At 34.9% G+C, this 19,022-nt stretch overlaps 1 protein-coding gene across 2 annotated transcripts in view; it reads right to left on the bottom strand.

The window, feature by feature from the left end:
- LOC150102025 (lysine-specific demethylase 2A-like) overlaps positions 1 to 19,022 on the bottom strand; it is a 478,446-nt gene that overhangs the window by 56,434 nt on the left and 402,990 nt on the right. For both annotated transcript variants that reach the window (XM_090400997.1, XM_090400998.1), the window contains exon 12: positions 4,646 to 4,729. In XM_090400997.1, coding sequence (XP_090257123.1) covers positions 4,646 to 4,729 — 84 coding nt within the window. The remainder of the gene's footprint in view (positions 1 to 4,645; positions 4,730 to 19,022) is intronic.

Genomic DNA, 19,022 nt, shown 5'->3' with positions numbered 1-19,022 from the left:
TGGCATTCTCTGTTTACAGAACCCTACACAGACATACACACCAGTAGATTATATTCACAAACTCACTCCCCCCACACAACAGTAAGGGATTATTAAAACTTTATATAACAGGGCTAAATTATTCATATTTCTGAATTTAGGGACACAAAACACACATGTTGAAAAGATTATTTTACTGATTATTAATAAAATAACTTGACATTTCGACCCCACCCCTGTATTGAGGTCATCATCCAAAGGATACATGTGTATAGGAACCAAGCTACATGCTGTTGCACTCTATTCAGGTAAATTAAATCTACATTGTTAACTAATCTTTATCTTAGCCTGACCTCTAGTGATAAAAAAAAATTATAAATAAAAACTACAATAAACTCTGCTAAAGTCCTATACACATGTATCCTTCTGATGATGACTCAATACAGGAGTCGAAACGTCAAGTTATTATTTTATTAATAATCAGTAAAATAATCTTTAAAACGCGTGTGTTTTGTGTCCCTAAATTCAGAAATATGAATGCTGATCACCATGTAACCTTAAAAAAAAGAGTCATCATAATCCATGGAGATGTGACCCACAAGCAGTGCAGCCTCTACGGTAAGCTAAAGATACGTAGTTCTATGTTAATTAATTGACTAGCCTTTTTAAAACGATGTAGAGACAGCAACTTAATACCCAACTGCATTAAACTAAAGAAGAAATTTACATCCGCTAAAGCGCTCTATATCTATGCCAGGCTAGAAAAAGCGTTGTTAAGGGAACAGATCCATGAGGCACAAAAAAAAACTTAGCATCTACCCAAGCCAAAGTGTTACAACTTAAATTTGAGCTATCTAGTTACGTTAATCCAGAAATTTGGGATATTTTGGACAAGATCACGGATGACTCGGCCTAAACACCTATTACTCAAAAACAAAGAACAATTAATAACAAAGTTTCAAGCATTAAAACTACAGGAAAGCACAAGACAATTACGACACCATAACGAAAGGAGCAGCCAATCACCCACAAACGCAGTTAGGAGCAACAAACCACCATCAGATCACTGACTGGTTATCAACCAATGGGATTACAATCTCACCAAAGGTGAACTCTCACTGTTGGAGAAAGGTTTAAATTATGCCATGGCGCAGAGGTCAGTAAATAAACTTGATATAATTTATCATATCGAGAGAGATTTAAGATCCCTTCCCGCCAATTTAGCTGACAATTTAGTAAACTGCCTGTTTACTAAATTCAACCAAAAAATTAAGCAGCAACCTAAACAAAGTGGGAAAAACTGGCTCTCAAATCCCTAAAAAATAACCATGACGTTATTATCACAAAAGCAGATAAAGGGAATGCCACTGTTGTTTTAAATCGGACAACCTACATAGAAAAAATTAACCATTTGGTATCGGACCACAACACCTACCAAATGGTAAATTACAACCCCACAAAACGTAACAAAAAAGAAAACAAGTGAATTAATCAAATCCGCCCACATGTGGCCCAAAGAAACAATTAAAAAAATTAATACCTCAGTATGCCCGTGCACCCAGAATTTATGGCCTGCCAAAAGTGCACAAAACAGGCACTCCATTACGTCCAATTGTGAAAGGAATCGACAGCCCGAATTACCACTTAGCCAAAAAATTAGTGGCCACACTCAAGGAATTGGTGTGGCCACTAATTTTTACATAAAAAATACACGACATTTCATAAACAAAATTAAAACATTACACTCGACGACCAAGATCTATTAGTCAGCTTTGACATAACTTCCCTTTTCACCAATGTCCCAATCAGTGATACTATCTTGATCTTACAGAACATATTTCCACACGACATCACGGCCCTCTTTGCCCACATACTCCGCTCCAGATATTTTGTGTGGCAAAATAATTTTTACCTTCAAAAAGAGGGTACAGCCATGGGCTCACCACTTTCCCCCCCAATAGCGAACTTTTTTTTTTGGAAGACTTTGAGCAACGAGCTCTACAGTCGCCGTGCCTAAAGCCCAAAATTTGGCTCAGATACATCGACAATATTTTCGCCATTTGGCCCCATGGCCATGAAGCACTAAATACATTCCTTAGCCACCTGAACAAACAACACAAATGCATCCAATTCACCACTGAAATAGAAAAAACAACTCTCTTCCATTCCTAGAAACACTCGTCACACGTCTTCCTTCAGGCTGTCTCTCCTTCTCAGTCTACCGCAAACCTACACACACAGGCCAGTACATACACAAAAACTTCTTATCACCACCCAATACAAAAACTAGGGGTCATAAGCACCCTTAAACACAGAGCTCAAACTATTTGTTCAAATGAACAAGCTCTTAACCATGAATATGAGACCATCAAACATACCTTTATAAAAAATGGATACAGTATAAAAAATTCACAAGATCCTCCACAGAGATACCACTAATAACAAAAAAGACTTCAAGAATGCTATTGCCATACCATATGTTAGAGGCATTTCCGAAAAAATAGACAGAACACTACACAAATACAACATCAAAACCGCCTTTAAATCCCCGACAAAATTAAGACACCTACTCAGTTCTTCCAAGGATCCTCTGCCACACCTAGCCCAGCCAGGGGTTTACTAAATACAATGCACATGTAACATACCATATAGGGGAAACAGCACAAACCATCCCAATTAGGAAGGATGAACACAAACGACACATAAAATACCTCCATTTTGGAAAAAACCAGCCTTTCTGACCACGCACTCCAAACATACCACAGAATTTGTGTGTTGAGGCTTAAGTGCTGTGAAGAATTCATATCAGAGGTTTAATGGAATATTAACAGCATGAGAAAGGATTAAAACTAATTTTAATACTTCCAATATTTCGTCTCCGTCATTATTCACATTCACTCTTTCCATGAATGCCAATTTCTCCAACCTACTCCAACACCAAAACTATTAAAGTGAAATCCATCTTGAGAGTACAAATCCTTTTGCCCATCAAAGTCTCCTCATACTTCAATCATAGTCTGAAAAAAAAAGAAAAAAAAAAAAAAAGAGGGCGAATAATATGATAGAAGTCTATAAATTTCTGAATGAGTGTTATACGATATCGGTTGATGAAATTTTCCATTACATGGAAGGTGAGGAGAGCACATGGGGGGGTCCATGAAAGTTGAGCTTGTGTGCAGTTAAGAAAATGGTGAGAGCTAGATTTATCTCTTATAGAACAATCACTGAGTGGAACAGTTTGTCTGCTGAGGTGGTTAGTGCAGCTGGTGTGAATGAGTTTAAGATAAGGTATGACAGCTGGTATGGGTGATGTTTGGCCTCCCTGGAGGTTCCTGATAATGATTTCATGTCCTCAGATTTCAGAAGTATACGAATTCTATACTTTTTTAGAAGTAAAGTTAACAGCATTCATATAAACTAAAATGTTCAGTTATCTGCAATATACTGTTATCAAGCTGAGCTGATTTAAGAAAGACCCACAAAAATCACAATACATTCAAGTTTTATATGCTATGTTATGCTGAAAGTAATCCAAAAAATAAAATTTTTTTGGATTACTTTCAAATCAGAGAAATGCCAGAAGAACCAGGCAGGTAAGCAGTTTTAGGAACTAGCGACCAGGTAGTAAACATGAAATAGATTAGGGAAAGAACAAGAGAATTTCAAAAGGAAGTATTCATCTGTTTTATTCATTATAAGAAAGCTTTGATTGCGTGGATCATAACAGACTGTGGAATGTGACAAAAGCAATGGGAATAACTGAGCATTTAATTCTCTTGATTACAGAACTATATGATAACCACAGAGCTTCAGTAAAAAAAAAAGCTGATATTGTCACCCTGTCTTTTTAATATTTAGTGAATATATTATGAAAATGGCTGACTTAGACAAAAACCCATCAACAATTAAGACTGGAGGTAGAAAAATAAATAATTTTAGATGTGTAGATGATACAATCCTAATAATGGAAGCTAAGGAAGATCTGTTAGTTAAGAGAGAAAGCAAAAAAGGGTTAATTTAAACATCTGCAAAACAAAAGTGATGACTTCCAGCAATTTGTATGAATTTAACAGAGATGGTTCAAAACTATGACTTACTGGGGTTCATAAGAAGAAATGATCATCAATATGAAATGAAATTAAAAGAAGGATAGCATAAGGAAAACAGTTATGTTAAATCCGACAAAAATTATGAAAGACATGCATGTCAAAGCTGGACCACTAAGAAGAAAATGAATAGATTCATTTGAATTATAGATGTCGATGAGACTATTAAGAATCCAATGGACCATAAGAATGACTAATAAGGTTTTACAGAATATAAAGACAGAATGATCCTTGGAGGCAATGATCACTAAACAGAAGTTAATGTACTTTGGGTATATTATGCATGCAGATGAATAACTGGAAAAAACAATTATGTTGGAGAAGATCGTGAAAAAGTTGGATGGACAAAATAAAGGAACTTATCAACTTGAACTGACAACTGCTGAAAGAAAAAACGAGAATGAGTGAGGTAGAGAGCCTTTGTTAACAAGCTCACCAAGAGTTGGAAACAACTGGATGGCACATAACAACAACATATGCTTCTTAAACAGAAAGGCAAGTTTTTTTTAAATGTTAAATCAACACATGTAATCAACAATGTTATAATGCAGTATACCAACCTTGGGAGATTCTGACCAAAATAAAACTGGTTTTCCAGTAATTGATAAGGCTGGATCATCATTCTCATGTTCCTGAAGAAGAATCTAAATTAAAAGAAAGCAAAAATATAACTTAATATGCAATAAGAAAATAAATAAATAATACATATTCCAAAATAGCAAAGCATATTAAGTGAAAAAGCTACCCACCACCACCACCCAAAGGCTAAATTAGAACTAATATAAAATTTTATAAAATTAATAATATAATTTTATAAAATTTTATTATAATATTATAATTAACACATGAAACAGAAATACATGAAGCAACTACAAAAATCAGACAAATCAATGGCCCTATTGAGATGAAAACATTAAGAAAAATTGAAAATATTAAAAAAAAATCAGGAACTCAAAATCAGAGAAAACTGTAAAATATAGGCAATAAATCATTGCATCCAAAAATGGAAAGAAGAATATAAAAATTATATAGAAAAAATGCAGGATAATAGATGGGCAGAGAAAATAAAGAACTGGATATCAAAGGGAAAGAGAAATAAAGGAAGATCAACAAAAAGATGCAGAATGGTCTTTGAAAACAGACAAGTATTTATTTTGAACAGTAAAGAAGAAGAAAATTTCATTTATATTAAAAGAGCAATTAAAAAGACATACCTTTAATTTTAGAATGAAGGGATGACAACATATTTGGAGTCAAACTTGATTGAGGCAAAATGCATGATAAGAGAAAGGTATTGAGAATGAAGTTTAATTACATGAACTTAAATCATCTACATTCAATAGCTGAAAATGAATCAGCTATATAAAAGGCACAAAGCAGAAACTGAATGTCTGTTAGAGAGGGATTGAAGTGGTATGTCAGAGAAGGATTATTAATTAGCCAGAATGCCCTCTTCTGGATAGAACTGAGCAATCTTAGGCAGGATTTTGGTGCACCACCCCAAACATGGAGCAATATTCCATGGCTGGGTGGATTTGGGCCTTGTATAGAGTTAGCAGTAGTGAAGCAGTGTCTTGTGCAAAAAAGCAACACATAATTCACCTATTAACAAATTGTCTTCTCATTTTCCTTCTCCTAAAGACAAACGCTCAACTGTATCTCTTCCTGGAGTTTATCAAATTCGTTGCAACTGTGATCTCTCCTATTTTGGGCAGACTGGACGTTCTCTTGAAAAAAGAATCCAAGAACATCAATCCTCCATTCTTCACAACAAACCTGAAAAGTCTGGATTGGCTCAACACGGGATTGAAACTGACCACAGCATCTTTTGGTCCAGGACTCACCTCTTACATAGATCCCATTATAGGTCTGAACGTTTGTTCAAGGAAAGCGTGGAGGCCTTGCTCCATCGTCCCAACGTGAATCGTAATGACTGTATATCTATATCAAAAATCTGGGAAAGTCTAATCAAGATTACTCATTAATTTTTTTTTTTTTTCAATCATGTCTCTACTTCAAAATATTCTGTTTCATACTTAGTGATATAACATAACGCGCCATGTTCTATTTTTAACGATCTAGTGTTAGTATTCTAGCTTGTATTTTTTAAAACTGTTCTTGTAATACCACTGGGGATGGTCTGCTATTTCCAGACCGAAATATTTGGTTAATTAAATATCTTTCTTGTGTTTACATGCATATATATATATATATATATATATATATAAACAAATGTGTGCATCAGTGTATACATGATCAACACATGAGAGGCCACGAGACCTATAGCGCATTAGTGCTGTGTGTGGAAAAGACAAATGCAAGAAATGAGGAACTGTTCACATTTTGTTTTGAACAGCTCAGGATTGTAATCTTTGTGGAAAGCAGAGTGGAATAGATAGATTGTTCCAAAGGACAGAAACTTCTCTGTGATTTTAAAGAGAATAGAGGTGAAAGCAATTGGATGGTAGTTTGCTGGTTAACTTTTATCACCTTTCTTTGGGAGAGGCTGGATGTGGGTCTGTTTCCATGTTGTAGGGTATTAAATAGGATAGATTGAAGGGGTGATACAGGATAGCTGTTAGTTCTGGGACACATTCTTTTTAACATAATAGGTAGGATACCATCAGGAGCAGATGCCTTGTTTGTGTTCTGCTTAAAGTTACTAATCATTTCATGGAAATCATCATGAGATGCAACCATGAGATGCAATCATTAGATACAGGACCAGCAACATGACATTTAGTACAATGTCAAGTTGCTGGTCCTGTAAATACTTTACTAGTTTTTGTTCTTTTAATTTTCAAAATCTGTTAGTTTTACAATTTTTAATTCTTAATCTTTCAAAATCTATAGTCCATTTGATTCAGCATCTCCTTTGTTTATTAGTTTTATTCATATTTCATTTTTGGCTACTGAATAAACATATTTAAGTTGACATAATTAAACTTCATTCTCAAAACCTTTCTCTTATTGTGCATTTTGGCTCAGTCAAGTTTGGCTCCAAATATGTTATCATCCCTAACTTCTAAAAATACACAACCAGATATTATAGGTATTATTTCTCGGAAAATTTTCATGTTATTCCTCGAAGTAAATATTAATTTTATGGCTATTTAGCCTTTTTTTTTTTTTTTTTTTTTTTTTTTTTTTTTTTTTTTTTTAGGAGTGCTCCTTTTTATAATCATTGGCTTTTTACTCAATTTTATATTGAAGTTTTATATAGATAGATATATGAAGAACATAAGAGGGAAAATTTGGACATACCTTTGTAGGATGTTGCTGGTTGTCTTCTTATTCAGTAGATGAATGTATATCACCAGATGCTGCTAGAATAAGAAGACAACCAGCAATATCCTACAAAGATATGTCAGAATTTTCCCTCTGATATTCTTCATATATCTATCTATGTCAAAGTTTAATAATGCCCTAAAATTGAGTAAAACGCCAATGACATTATAAAAAGGGACATTCCTAAACAAAAAAATAGGCTAAATAGCCATAAAATTAATAACAACCAGGTATGTCTTTTTAATTACTCTTTTAATATAAATTAAAATTTTACATTAATTCTAATTTAGCATTTGGTTGGTGAGTCGGGGGGGGGGGGGGGGAGGACTCCATCGCCCAATTAGCATGGCTATTTTTGACTACTATTTAAATCAAGCTTCAGGACAAAACAAAGCTTCAGGACATATCTACATTAAAATAATACACATTTCTTTTAAAAACAAATAAAAACATACAAATTAAAAATATTTAAGCAGAATTTATAACTCATATTAGTAACTCAAGTGTTCAGATCTTGATAGGTAGGACAATGTTATTATGGAAACACAAACAGCATTACATCACAATCTGCTTAAAATATATTTTTTATTAAATAAAAGCTATGATCTTGGAGATGCATAACTATATATATATATATATATATATATATATATATATATATATATATATATATATATATATGTATATATTAATAGCAAATTTATTCCATGGGCGAACAGTAGTGCAAGTTAAACATGGATCACAAAATTCAAAGATGTCAATAAGGCAAGCTTGGAGTCAGGTGTACCTAAACATAGAATGGAAAATTCTTATATTCATTAAAACCAAGAAATTTTAAAGGAGGATCAAAGCTAGATAATTGATAATTGGGAACAGACCATGTAGCCATTTAAGGAATGCAGAGAACCAACTAGGGCTACTGATCATGACCAATCTTCACCTAATCATGGTACACTCTGTTAGGTATCTACCTAGGTACTAAATGAATAAGGATGGGCTAGCACTTTGGATTTAACCCACCAAATTTTATTTTTATTGGCTTAAACCAGAATGCAAAATGGTGGTACAACATGACAAAATTTTCATACTGGCTGGGATGTCGCCATTTTAACAAGCCTCCTGTTGTTCTTGCCAGGGAACCAGAACAAACAGCACACATCAACAACTGGAATAAATCCCAGAACAACTCAATGTCAGCATAAGAAGCATCAATGAAAAAGAAATGAAACTAGCAGAAGAAATGTATACAAGATCAATATAACAGAAGTTACCGAAACAAAGAAAACAAAAACAGATGAGTTCTTTCTAAGTAACAAATATAAGGTGTTATATTCAGACAATAACAATCAAAGAAAAGAAGGATTAGCTAAAGTATTCAATACCAAATGCGAGGATAATCGTCATGAACAGCAGTCAATATCAAGCAGAGTGATGTGGAAAATATAACAATGGAAAACAGGACAATGAGACTTATTTGTGCCTAAGGTCTCCCACAGAATATTCTTCTACTAAGAAAGAAGTGGAGGAATTTTTTGAGGCATTAGAGAAAGCAAATGACAAAATTAAAAAGGAAAAGTTGGTCCTTGTTGGAGAACTAAAAACAGGAGAGTAGGAAATGATTACCAGACATACAGACATATTCTGGGAAAATATTGAGAAAAAAGAAAAAGCTAATAAGAATGGTAAGTCCCTGATAGATTTCTGTTCAGGACACAGACTAGTTATTACTAACACTATCTTTCAAAATAAAAATTCGCACCAATTAATGTGCGTATTCATGTGCACAAATTCACATGTTGAAACTGGAATAGAACTGTCAGGATCAGATTTTCACTTTAGGACAAACAGTTGAGAAATCATGGGAATATAACAAAGATCTGTATTTAAGTTTTGTAGATCTGGTAAAGGCATATGACAAGGTGCCAAGAGAGAAGCTATTCCAAACGCTACAGTTATATGGTATTAATGGGGCATTATATCAAGCAACACTTAGTCTCTATTTGAGTTGTAAGTCAGCAGTTAGAATTGAAGGAAGTACAGGAAGATGGTTTAATGTTAAATCTGGTGTGAGACAAGGATGTACATTATCCCCCTCCATTATTCATTATCTATATGGATCACATTATGAAGGAAAGTGCCAATAATCCTGATATCAAAATTGGAGATGTTAATGTCAGCTCTTTGCTTTATGTGGATGATATTTATTTAGACTTCTAAATAAATCCGTTACAAGTCTGCAAGATTCGCTGACTAAATTGAATAACTGTTGTAATAGATATGGTATGAAGGTCAGCAATAACAAGTCAAAGACAATGAAAATAGGCAGAAGCACTGAGAATATCAACTGCATTGTGAATGGAGAACCTACAGAACAAGTAAAACATTTCAGCTACTTAGGCACGATTTTTAGTGACGATAGTAAATTAAATATGGAAAAAGACAACAGAATCAACAAATCCAGTATGATAGGAAGTCAACTGAATAAATTTATATGGAATAAGAGAGAAATCAGTCAAAACACTAAATTAGTTATATACAAAACAGTGTTCAAGCCAATTTTAACTTATGGATCTGAGAGTCCTGAGAAAGATAAGGAGCATGAACAGATGGCATGAATGACAATATCATATTAAAAACAAGGATATTAAGAAAGAACTTGACATTGCTAGCATCCAGGAATGTGTTAGCAGAGCTAATGTTGGTGGTATGGTCACTTAAACAGAATGGGAGAGGAAAGATTAGCAAAACAAGTGTTCTCTGTCAGGATGGCAGGAAAAAGACCCAGAGGAAGAGCAAGATATAGGTCGATTGATACAGTAAAAAGTGCCTTAGAAGACAGAAATATAAAATCTGATAATGTTGGAGTCTTGGCAGATTGATTTGGAGGAAAATTGTACATAGGAAGTTAGTAGTGATGCAAGTTTTTCATGTAGTACCGTCATATCCTATACACCCCTTGAGGGTATGTATCAGGAATTTGATGATGATGATGACAAATTCACATGGAGAAAATATGCAACAAATAAGAAAATTCTCATTGACTATTATAAGAAGGACCACACTGGGTTTATTGAGCTATATTAATACAAATAAATGAAATAGACTAGATCTGCTGCATATATACTTCATTTATATGTATTAATATAGCCAAATAAACCTAATGTATTCCTTCTTATAATTTGATTTTACTGGTTGAAAATCTATATAATTATCATCCCACTGGATGGCTATGTTATATGTTTTCCCACTGGTTCAGGCCAAGAGTATACAGAGGACTTGAAAGAGGACATGATTGCCATTTAGTTCTGAAATTCAAGATAAAATTGAATTTCACTGAAAAAAAAAGCATGTAAGAAAGTTTTAAAATGAATCAAAGCTGAGTGGCTTTTAAAGGTGAAATGCAAACTAAAATATACAAACATTATTCAAGAAAAAAAATAAAAGTGTTTGAAAACAAGAATCAAACCTTGGAGATTTACTGTAAAACTCTTAAGAAAACATTGACCGTAATAAATTTAGTTTAATTCTTTATCCAAGTGTAATTCAGGTGCAAACTTTGTTTGCTTACACTTGGAAAAAAGATTAAACTAAATTTATTATAGTCTAACCAAGTGCAAAATAAACTTCTAACATCTTTCTCTAAATCCAGAGTAATTCAATAATAAGGTGGTACACCTGTTGGCAACTTGTATAGGTAAATATGACCTCTCCTATTGCTTCTGCCTTAGTATCTCCACGTTTGGGTCTGCCTCCCACTGATGAGACCTCAATAAAGGTCGAAACCCGTCTGGGTAGTGACCCTTTCCCTTAATGCATAGCAGTATACATGTCCGCAAGGAGGTGCTTTGCATTATGGGAGATACTGAGACAAGGAGTGATGAGAACTTGATCCACCTTTGCTACGAGTTGCACCACCTTACCTAGTCCTGAAGATATTTTCAGGTGCAAACTTTGTTTGCTTACACTTGGATAAAGGATTAAACTAAATTTATTATAGTCTAACCAAGTGCAAAATAAACATCCAACACCCTAAACTTCCAAAACATTGACTGATTCAGAAAGAGAGGCATGTGGTGAATGCATTTGAAAGACATGTAGTGACTTCATAGGCAAACATTGTGTTCTTAAATCTGAATAAAGGATTAAACCAAGAATTCTGCATTACTTCAACCTTGGTATCACTTCTTGGTGTGGCTCCCACTGATGAGATCTCTATAAAGGTCAAAACTGTTCTGGGTAGTGGCCCTTCACATAATGCATAGCATTATACATATACATTATACATGTCCATAAGGATATGTGTGTGTTGCATTATGGGATACTAAGGCAACTGGTGTGAAGTCATTAGCCTATACAGAAGAAACACCACCATAGTGCAATTGGAAGAACGCCGGTACATTGTGCCCTTCAATTGGAAAAGGCTTAAGCTCAGAGTCTCGTCATGATGGGAGGAATCTTTATATGGACTTTTTCAATCAAAGGCAAGTTAGCCGATCTCATACGGAGGTAGCAAGGGTTTTTCTCCCTGAAACTTGGGACTTTCATCCCGCATACAAACAAATCGGCCCTTCAGAACACATGCAATTTACAGACAAAAAATACTAGCTGTGGTGGTGGTGGGCAGTAGATGGCACTGATGTAGATGATTGGTAGTAGAGGTTCCGTGCAGTAGTGGAGACAGAGAGTCGTACAATAAGTGTCCTCCTACGATGAGTCTTCGGACTCCTTGGAGGTGTCACGAATAATAATAATAAATCTAGTCGTTAAATTACTTCATGTGCAAACTTTGTTTGTTTACACTTGGATAAAGGATGAAACCAAGCATATAATATCATGGCATCTTTAATTTATATGGTGAGGTTGTCAGCAAGGATAGAAAAATCAGAACTCCGTGGTGGATGAACTCAGGAAGTTAAAGAGGCAGTCAAGGAAAAGAAGAAAGCATATCGAAAGTTTTTGACAAGTAATCTTCTGCTCTTAGAGGGAAATGCAAGAAAATCAAACACTGTGTAAAACTGCAAAAGTCATGGAAAAAATTTGGCAAGAACACAGAAAATAAATATCAGAAAGTGCCAAAATATTGCGGAGGATATTGAAAAAGATTAGAAATGGAGGAGAGAGTACTATAAAAGGAATCAGAGATCATCAAGGTGAAACGAAAATAGAAAATAAAGAAATTCTATATATATTATTATTATTATTATTATTATTATAAGGGCACTTCCAGGGAGTCCAAAAACTCATCGCAGGAGACCCAATCTATCCACACAAAACTGTCATACCTCTCCTTGTACCCATCAACAGTCAAAGCACTCACAACTGACCCTGGCAACCCATTCCATTCATTCACAAGTCTCCAAGCACAAAATCTAGTCCTCACACCACTACTACCACACCTTTATCCAACTTCCCAGGGATGGCGTCTTGTTCTTGTCCCTTTACCCAAGTGCTGAAACATTTCCACTACATCTATCCTATAAAATCCTTTACGCAACTTAAGTGTTTTTATCATATCCTCTCTTTTTCTGCTATCAACCAATTCTGCAACCCATATATCTTCAATCTTACCTCATAGGGAACATTCCACAGACCATTCACCATCTTGGTCACTCACCTCTGAATCTTCTCCAATGTTTCCTCATCCCCAAGAAACCCTGGGGACCAGACTCGAGCACGATAATCCAAATGTGGGCATATCGAGGCCTTTATAAAGAGGAATACCTTCCTTATCTCTAATTGTAAATGTGTTCTTCAACAGTTAAGTAATCTTATGGGCAAACTTGGCAATATCTGTTTCATTCATGTGGTACACAACTTGTAATCTATATTCCAAAATGCATAATTTTACATTTCTCCACATTAAACTGACACCCATTAACTTTTGCCCATACTGACAGCTTATTTAAATACCCCTACAAGCCCTCCATATCACCTTGATTAATGACTACTTTAACTAATTTTGTATCATCAGCAAACAATTGAATATTTCCTTTCAGGTTATTTCCTATATCATTTATATACAAATTAAAAAGCAATGGTCCCAGCATTGAACCATGCAGCACACCACTAGTCACCTTTTTTTGCCACAATTTTGGCCCTGCATATACAACTTTTTGATATATGAGCTTAAGCCTTTTCCAATTAAAGGGCATAACGTACCGTCGTTCTTCTAATTGCACTATGGTGGTGGTGCTTCTTCTGTATAGGCTAATGACTTCACACCAATTGCCTTAGTATCCCATAATGCAACACACACACACACACACACCCTTATGGACATGTATAATGCTATGCATCATGTGAAGGGCCGCTACCCAGAACAGTTTTGACCTTTATAGAGATCTCACCAGCAGCCACCCTCTTATCCACTTGACCAGTGTCATATCCATCCCCATTTGTTCTAATTTGCATAACAGAGTTCCATTTGGTATTCTGTCAAATGCCTTTGCAAAATCAGTGTGTAGCCATTTCCTATATCTAACTCAGCTGTTACTCTATTATAAAATGTTAGTAAATTACTAAGGCATGATCGACCCTTCATAAAGCCATGTTGACCCTCATACAGTATCATATTTTCATCTACCCATTCTTGAATTCACTTTTTTACTAATTTTTCTAGTACTTTTACCACACCTGAGATACTGATTGATTTATAATTTGCTACTATCGTCTTAGAACTTCTCTTATGCAAAGAATTATTTTGCCCTCTTTCCACTCCCTTGGAACTCTACCAGAGCTGAGACTTAAATTAAACAGCCTAATCAAAGGCATTGTCAGTTCCCTTGCACAATCTCGCAAAACCCTAGCTGATATCCCATCTAATTCCACTGCTGTATTTACATTGAGATTCTGCAATATCCTAAGGATCTTCAATTCATCCACCTCTGTTCCCACATTAGTGTCTGTTACACATGTTAAAGCAGTAACCTCACTAGGATGATATACCCCTGCAAAGTGGTCACTCAGTAACTCAACTATTTTATCTGCTTCTGTCACCTCATGACCATCATCACTCAATAAGGTTAATCTTCCTCTTACTTGCCACATAATGAAAGAACTCTTTGGGATTTCCTCTGGCCTGCTCAGCCAGATTCTTCTCATAATCTGATTTTGCCTCCCTTGCCATGCTGGTCGCTTTTTTTTGCCTGGGCATTATACTGTTCATGAGTTTACTGCTCACCTTTTTCTTTATATACCCTCCACAGCATTTTCTTCTTTTACAGCTCATGCTTAATGATATTACTCATCCATCTAATTCCTACCAGATTAACCCTCAGTATTAAATTATAAACCCTAGGTATACAATTTAATACTGATTTCTCCAGATGACACTTAACTATATCCCATGCACCACTAACATACTTACCCTGCAACGTTTTATGCCGTGGTAAAGATTAAAGCTTTTACCTAAGCATGTCATAATCACCTGCCTTGTAGTTTCACAATACACCTTCTTGATGGAATATTCCTCATGTTTTACAATTTCCCAAGTCAAGGCATGGTAACTTTCACCAACTGGAGGCAATGTTGTCACCTTGGTTATGGATAGCTCTTCTGATCCTATGACTAGGTCCAATACTCTCCAACCACAAGTCTCCTCCATCACATGTTGTCTTAAGTAATTATCTCTTAGTGGGTGCATAAATTCTATTTCCTTCTTGCCATGTGATCTTCCTTCCTTCCAGTCTTTATCTCCATAGTTGAAGTTCCTCATATTAATTACTCAACCTGTACTCATTGTACTAATTTAGTGATGCATGTCTTCCAGATCATCTGTGGAACTCCCTTGCCTATAGCAACAACCAACTGTATATTTTGTCTTACTGGCCTTAATCTCATACCAGATTGCTTCAAATGAACAGCTACCCTCCTGGCTGTCTCCTATTTTTTTGGTTGCAATTCATCTGCTGTAATCAGCAGTACTTCTCCCTCTATCCTATCTTCTCTGAAAATACTAAACCCTTCATATTCAATCCATGTAACCACATCATCTGCTGTTAGCCAAGTCTCACTAATGCCTATAACTTTTGGTGATGTTTTGGCGCTAACCAATGCCAAAAACTTCTCCCTCTTGTTCCTGATATTTCTGACATCAGTATATAGAAACTGTAACATCTCTTTAGTCCTCCACCCACTTTTACTTCTGAATTGACTACTCTATTCAATATTTTTGCTTGAGACACTAGATTCCTCACTTGGTCATTCTTACACTCGCTCGATTCATGGATGCCTTCACACAAACTCACCTGCTCCCACCCTAATTGCTTAAGTTTCCCTGAATTTGCACTTCAGCATGCTCGATGAACAAAGCGCTCTCCAGACACCAAAACCATTTAGATGCAGTCCATCAACATTGCACAAATCCTCCTTTCCGTCAAACTTCTGCAAGGAGTAATTACTTTGAGGAATTGCTAAATTAAACAAGCAGTGACAGAGTGGTGGTAGAAAACACTCAGCAGGAATGCAATTAGGAATACATATCAGTACATATCGTAGAAAAAGCCATTAATAAACTGAAATATGGAAAGGCAGCTGGAGTAGATGATATTCAACCAGAAATGTTCAAATATGGTAATATAAAAGTTTTACAGTGGATACTCTGCATAATTCAGAATACCTGTTTAGAATGTCAAATTTTAGATGATTGGAGTGGAGCTCTCATAATGCCTATGTATAAAAACAGAAATAAAACTGATTGTGAAAATTACAGAGGAATTTCCCTACTGAGTGTTTCTGGCAAAATCAATGCAAGTATTCTTGAGAAATAGTTAAGAAAAATTATGGAAGGGAAGCTTGGAGAAGAATAAGCTCGATTCATGCTAAACAGAGTTATCAGCATCAGATTTTTACTTTAAGACAAATAGTTGAGAGTTCATGAGAATGTAACAAGGACTTGTATTTAAGTTTTGTTGATCGAAAAGGCATATGACAAGGTGCCAAGAGTAAAGCTGTTCAAAATGCTATGTTACTGTTATTCATCATCATCATCTATATGGGTCACATTATGATCTGATATCAAAATTAGAGATATTAATGTTGATGCAGTGGCCAAGGAGGTTTCATTTATTATTTTACGAAATTGGTCATTAATAATAGTTTGGACTTGTTTGTATGCCTCCATAGTGAAGAACGACGGTACATTGCGCCCTTCGACTGGAAAAGGCCTGAGTTCGATTCCCGTCGTGATGGGAGGAATCTTTATATGGACTTTTTCAATTGAAGGTGAGTTAGCCGATCTCATACGGAGGTAGCAGGGTTTTTTCTCCCGGAAACTCAGTTTTTTCATCCTGCATACCGACAAATCGGCCCTTCAGAACACATGCAATTTACAGACAAAAAAAATGGTGGTGGTGGTGGTGGTGCTGATGTGGTTGATTGGTAGTAGAGGTTCAGTAGTGGTGGAGATGGAGAATTTTGCAGTGGGTGTCCTCCTGCAATGAGTCTTTGGACTCCTTGGATGTGTCACGAATAATAATAAGTTTTACTTTATGCAGATGATATTATACTTCAAAATAAATCCAGTATAAGTCTGCAGGATTCCCTGACTAAATTGAATGACTAAAGTACTAAATTTGGTATGAAAATCAGCAATAAATATCAAGAAAATTTTCAATTTCTTTTTCATTTTTACTGTTATTAAATAGCCAGAATACTGAAAACATCAACTGCATCTTGAATGGAGAACCCATAGAACAAGTAAAACATTTCTACATAGAAAATTTCTACTATTCAGGCACAATTTTTAATGAAAATGGCACATTCCCTGTTTTAGTAATTTTGTGTAAAAGTGAAATAATATCCCAGAACAAAAGAAAACTTAGTGTACTCTTTGTTCACTGATTTTGTTTATTTTGGACTATGGTAGTTTTGGACTACTGTAACTTAAAGCATTGCACTATACCAGTACATACTAATGAAGCATCTTACTATTTTCCCAGAGATCAGTATCTCCTTATAACTTACACTGTGACCGGAAGAAAGGATATATCTTGAATGATGAAGCAAAAAAGATAAGGATTTTGTGTTTTTGAATGTTTTTTTTTCCCCTGATTAAAAACACATTTTATTGGGAGGTCAAAAAAATGGCTGAATAGAAATCAATACTCAATTGTATCCATTAATTATGTAATTACTGAAGGTTATAACAATACATTTGGATCTTTTAAAGGTAAAACTTTGAGCTTGTTCATTCTAATTAAGATTCACATGTAATTTAAAAAAATTTTTTTTAGATTTGACTTGGGATAGGAAAGCAGAAACAAAGATTTAACATTGGATGGAAAGCTTTATAGACATAATTTTATTATATTACAAGACAAACTCTCCTGTTTGAAATGCATTTATTTCATAAGTATTTATTATCAATACATTTTGAATCTCTTAATGTACTTCTTCTTCAGTCTCCTCATATCTGAGGACTAGTGACCTTGTTAACAATGTTCCTCAATCTTCTTTCTGCTGTGGCAGCTGAAGCTTTCTCAACTGAAATAAACCATATTTTTGGGATTTGATCCAGTGATCTTGACCATAGACATTCTCTTTTTCTGTTTCGTTCTACCTTGTCCTGCATCATCATCTCCAGATTATCATTCTTCCTTCGAGATATATGTACAGAGGTCCGCAAATAAATACAAAAAACAAAGGAGAGCACATACCAACATATATTTTAAGGTTCATTCTGAAGCAACCAGTTGATTATATGCTACACTAAATAATTTATATAGACTGAACAATAATTATCAAAGGAATGATCCCTGGGGTACACCACTGGTCACCTAATCTGGGAGATTCACACCACTTTCTGATACCTACCACCAGCCACTCATTTATCCATTCCATATTCTCCAATTTATGCAACAACCTTTCATGTGGCATCCTATCAATTGCTTTAACCAAATTATCACACACACATTAATGAATGACAAACAATTCTGAAGACATCAAACTGAATGCCAAAGTACTCTCCACAGATATTTTAGGAAATGCAAGAAAATATTATATCCCAGTTTGTGAATTTCTAAAGTTGGTTGCCCTGCTTCTTAGAGTTCATAGTTTCATCATGGAAGGTCAACTTTACTTTCAACACATCTATCTTAGATCTATTCATACTCTAATTCTACTCATGAACTGCTGGTTACTCATTAAGTAAAAAAAAAAAAAAAAAAAAAAAAAAAATTGTTCTTGTTCTCATTCAACATAACTTGCCAACTTCTAGGAATGCCTTAGTTCTTGTCCTCACTTCCCCCAGTTTTACTGCTTAAAAAAAATCTCTCCTATCTCCATTTCAGCACTTCAATTATATTCTTTGCATTCATATATCTAAATATTGCAACTAAGTGAAAACATTACACATCAAAATCAGCCATTTTTCAGGAAGTTGAATAAATTATCAGTGCAAAATTCAACTATGAAACACAGTTGTTTTATGACAGTATGAAAGGTTTCACAAGTTGACTATGCTGTATGCAGGCATGACCAATGAGAAGGAAACATTTATTATATGATTTTTTGAATTGTGTTATTTTTCTTTAAAAAAGAACAATGAAATTAAATTTTGAAGTATGAAAGATCATATGGATGCAAGCAATGTTCCCTCTAATTTTTTGCTGTGAGTGTGCGCAGAAATTTGCGTGGGTGCAAAATTTGCCT

This window comes from Typopeltis vanoorti, chromosome 11 (assembly GCF_054136105.1).
Source record: "Typopeltis vanoorti isolate ZY-2024b chromosome 11, IOZ_Tvanoo_1.0, whole genome shotgun sequence".
NCBI classification, from domain to species: Eukaryota; Metazoa; Arthropoda; class Arachnida; order Uropygi; family Thelyphonidae; genus Typopeltis; species Typopeltis vanoorti.
Note: the sequence above shows the minus strand (reverse complement) of the source record. Positions and strands in the feature narration are given on the sequence as shown.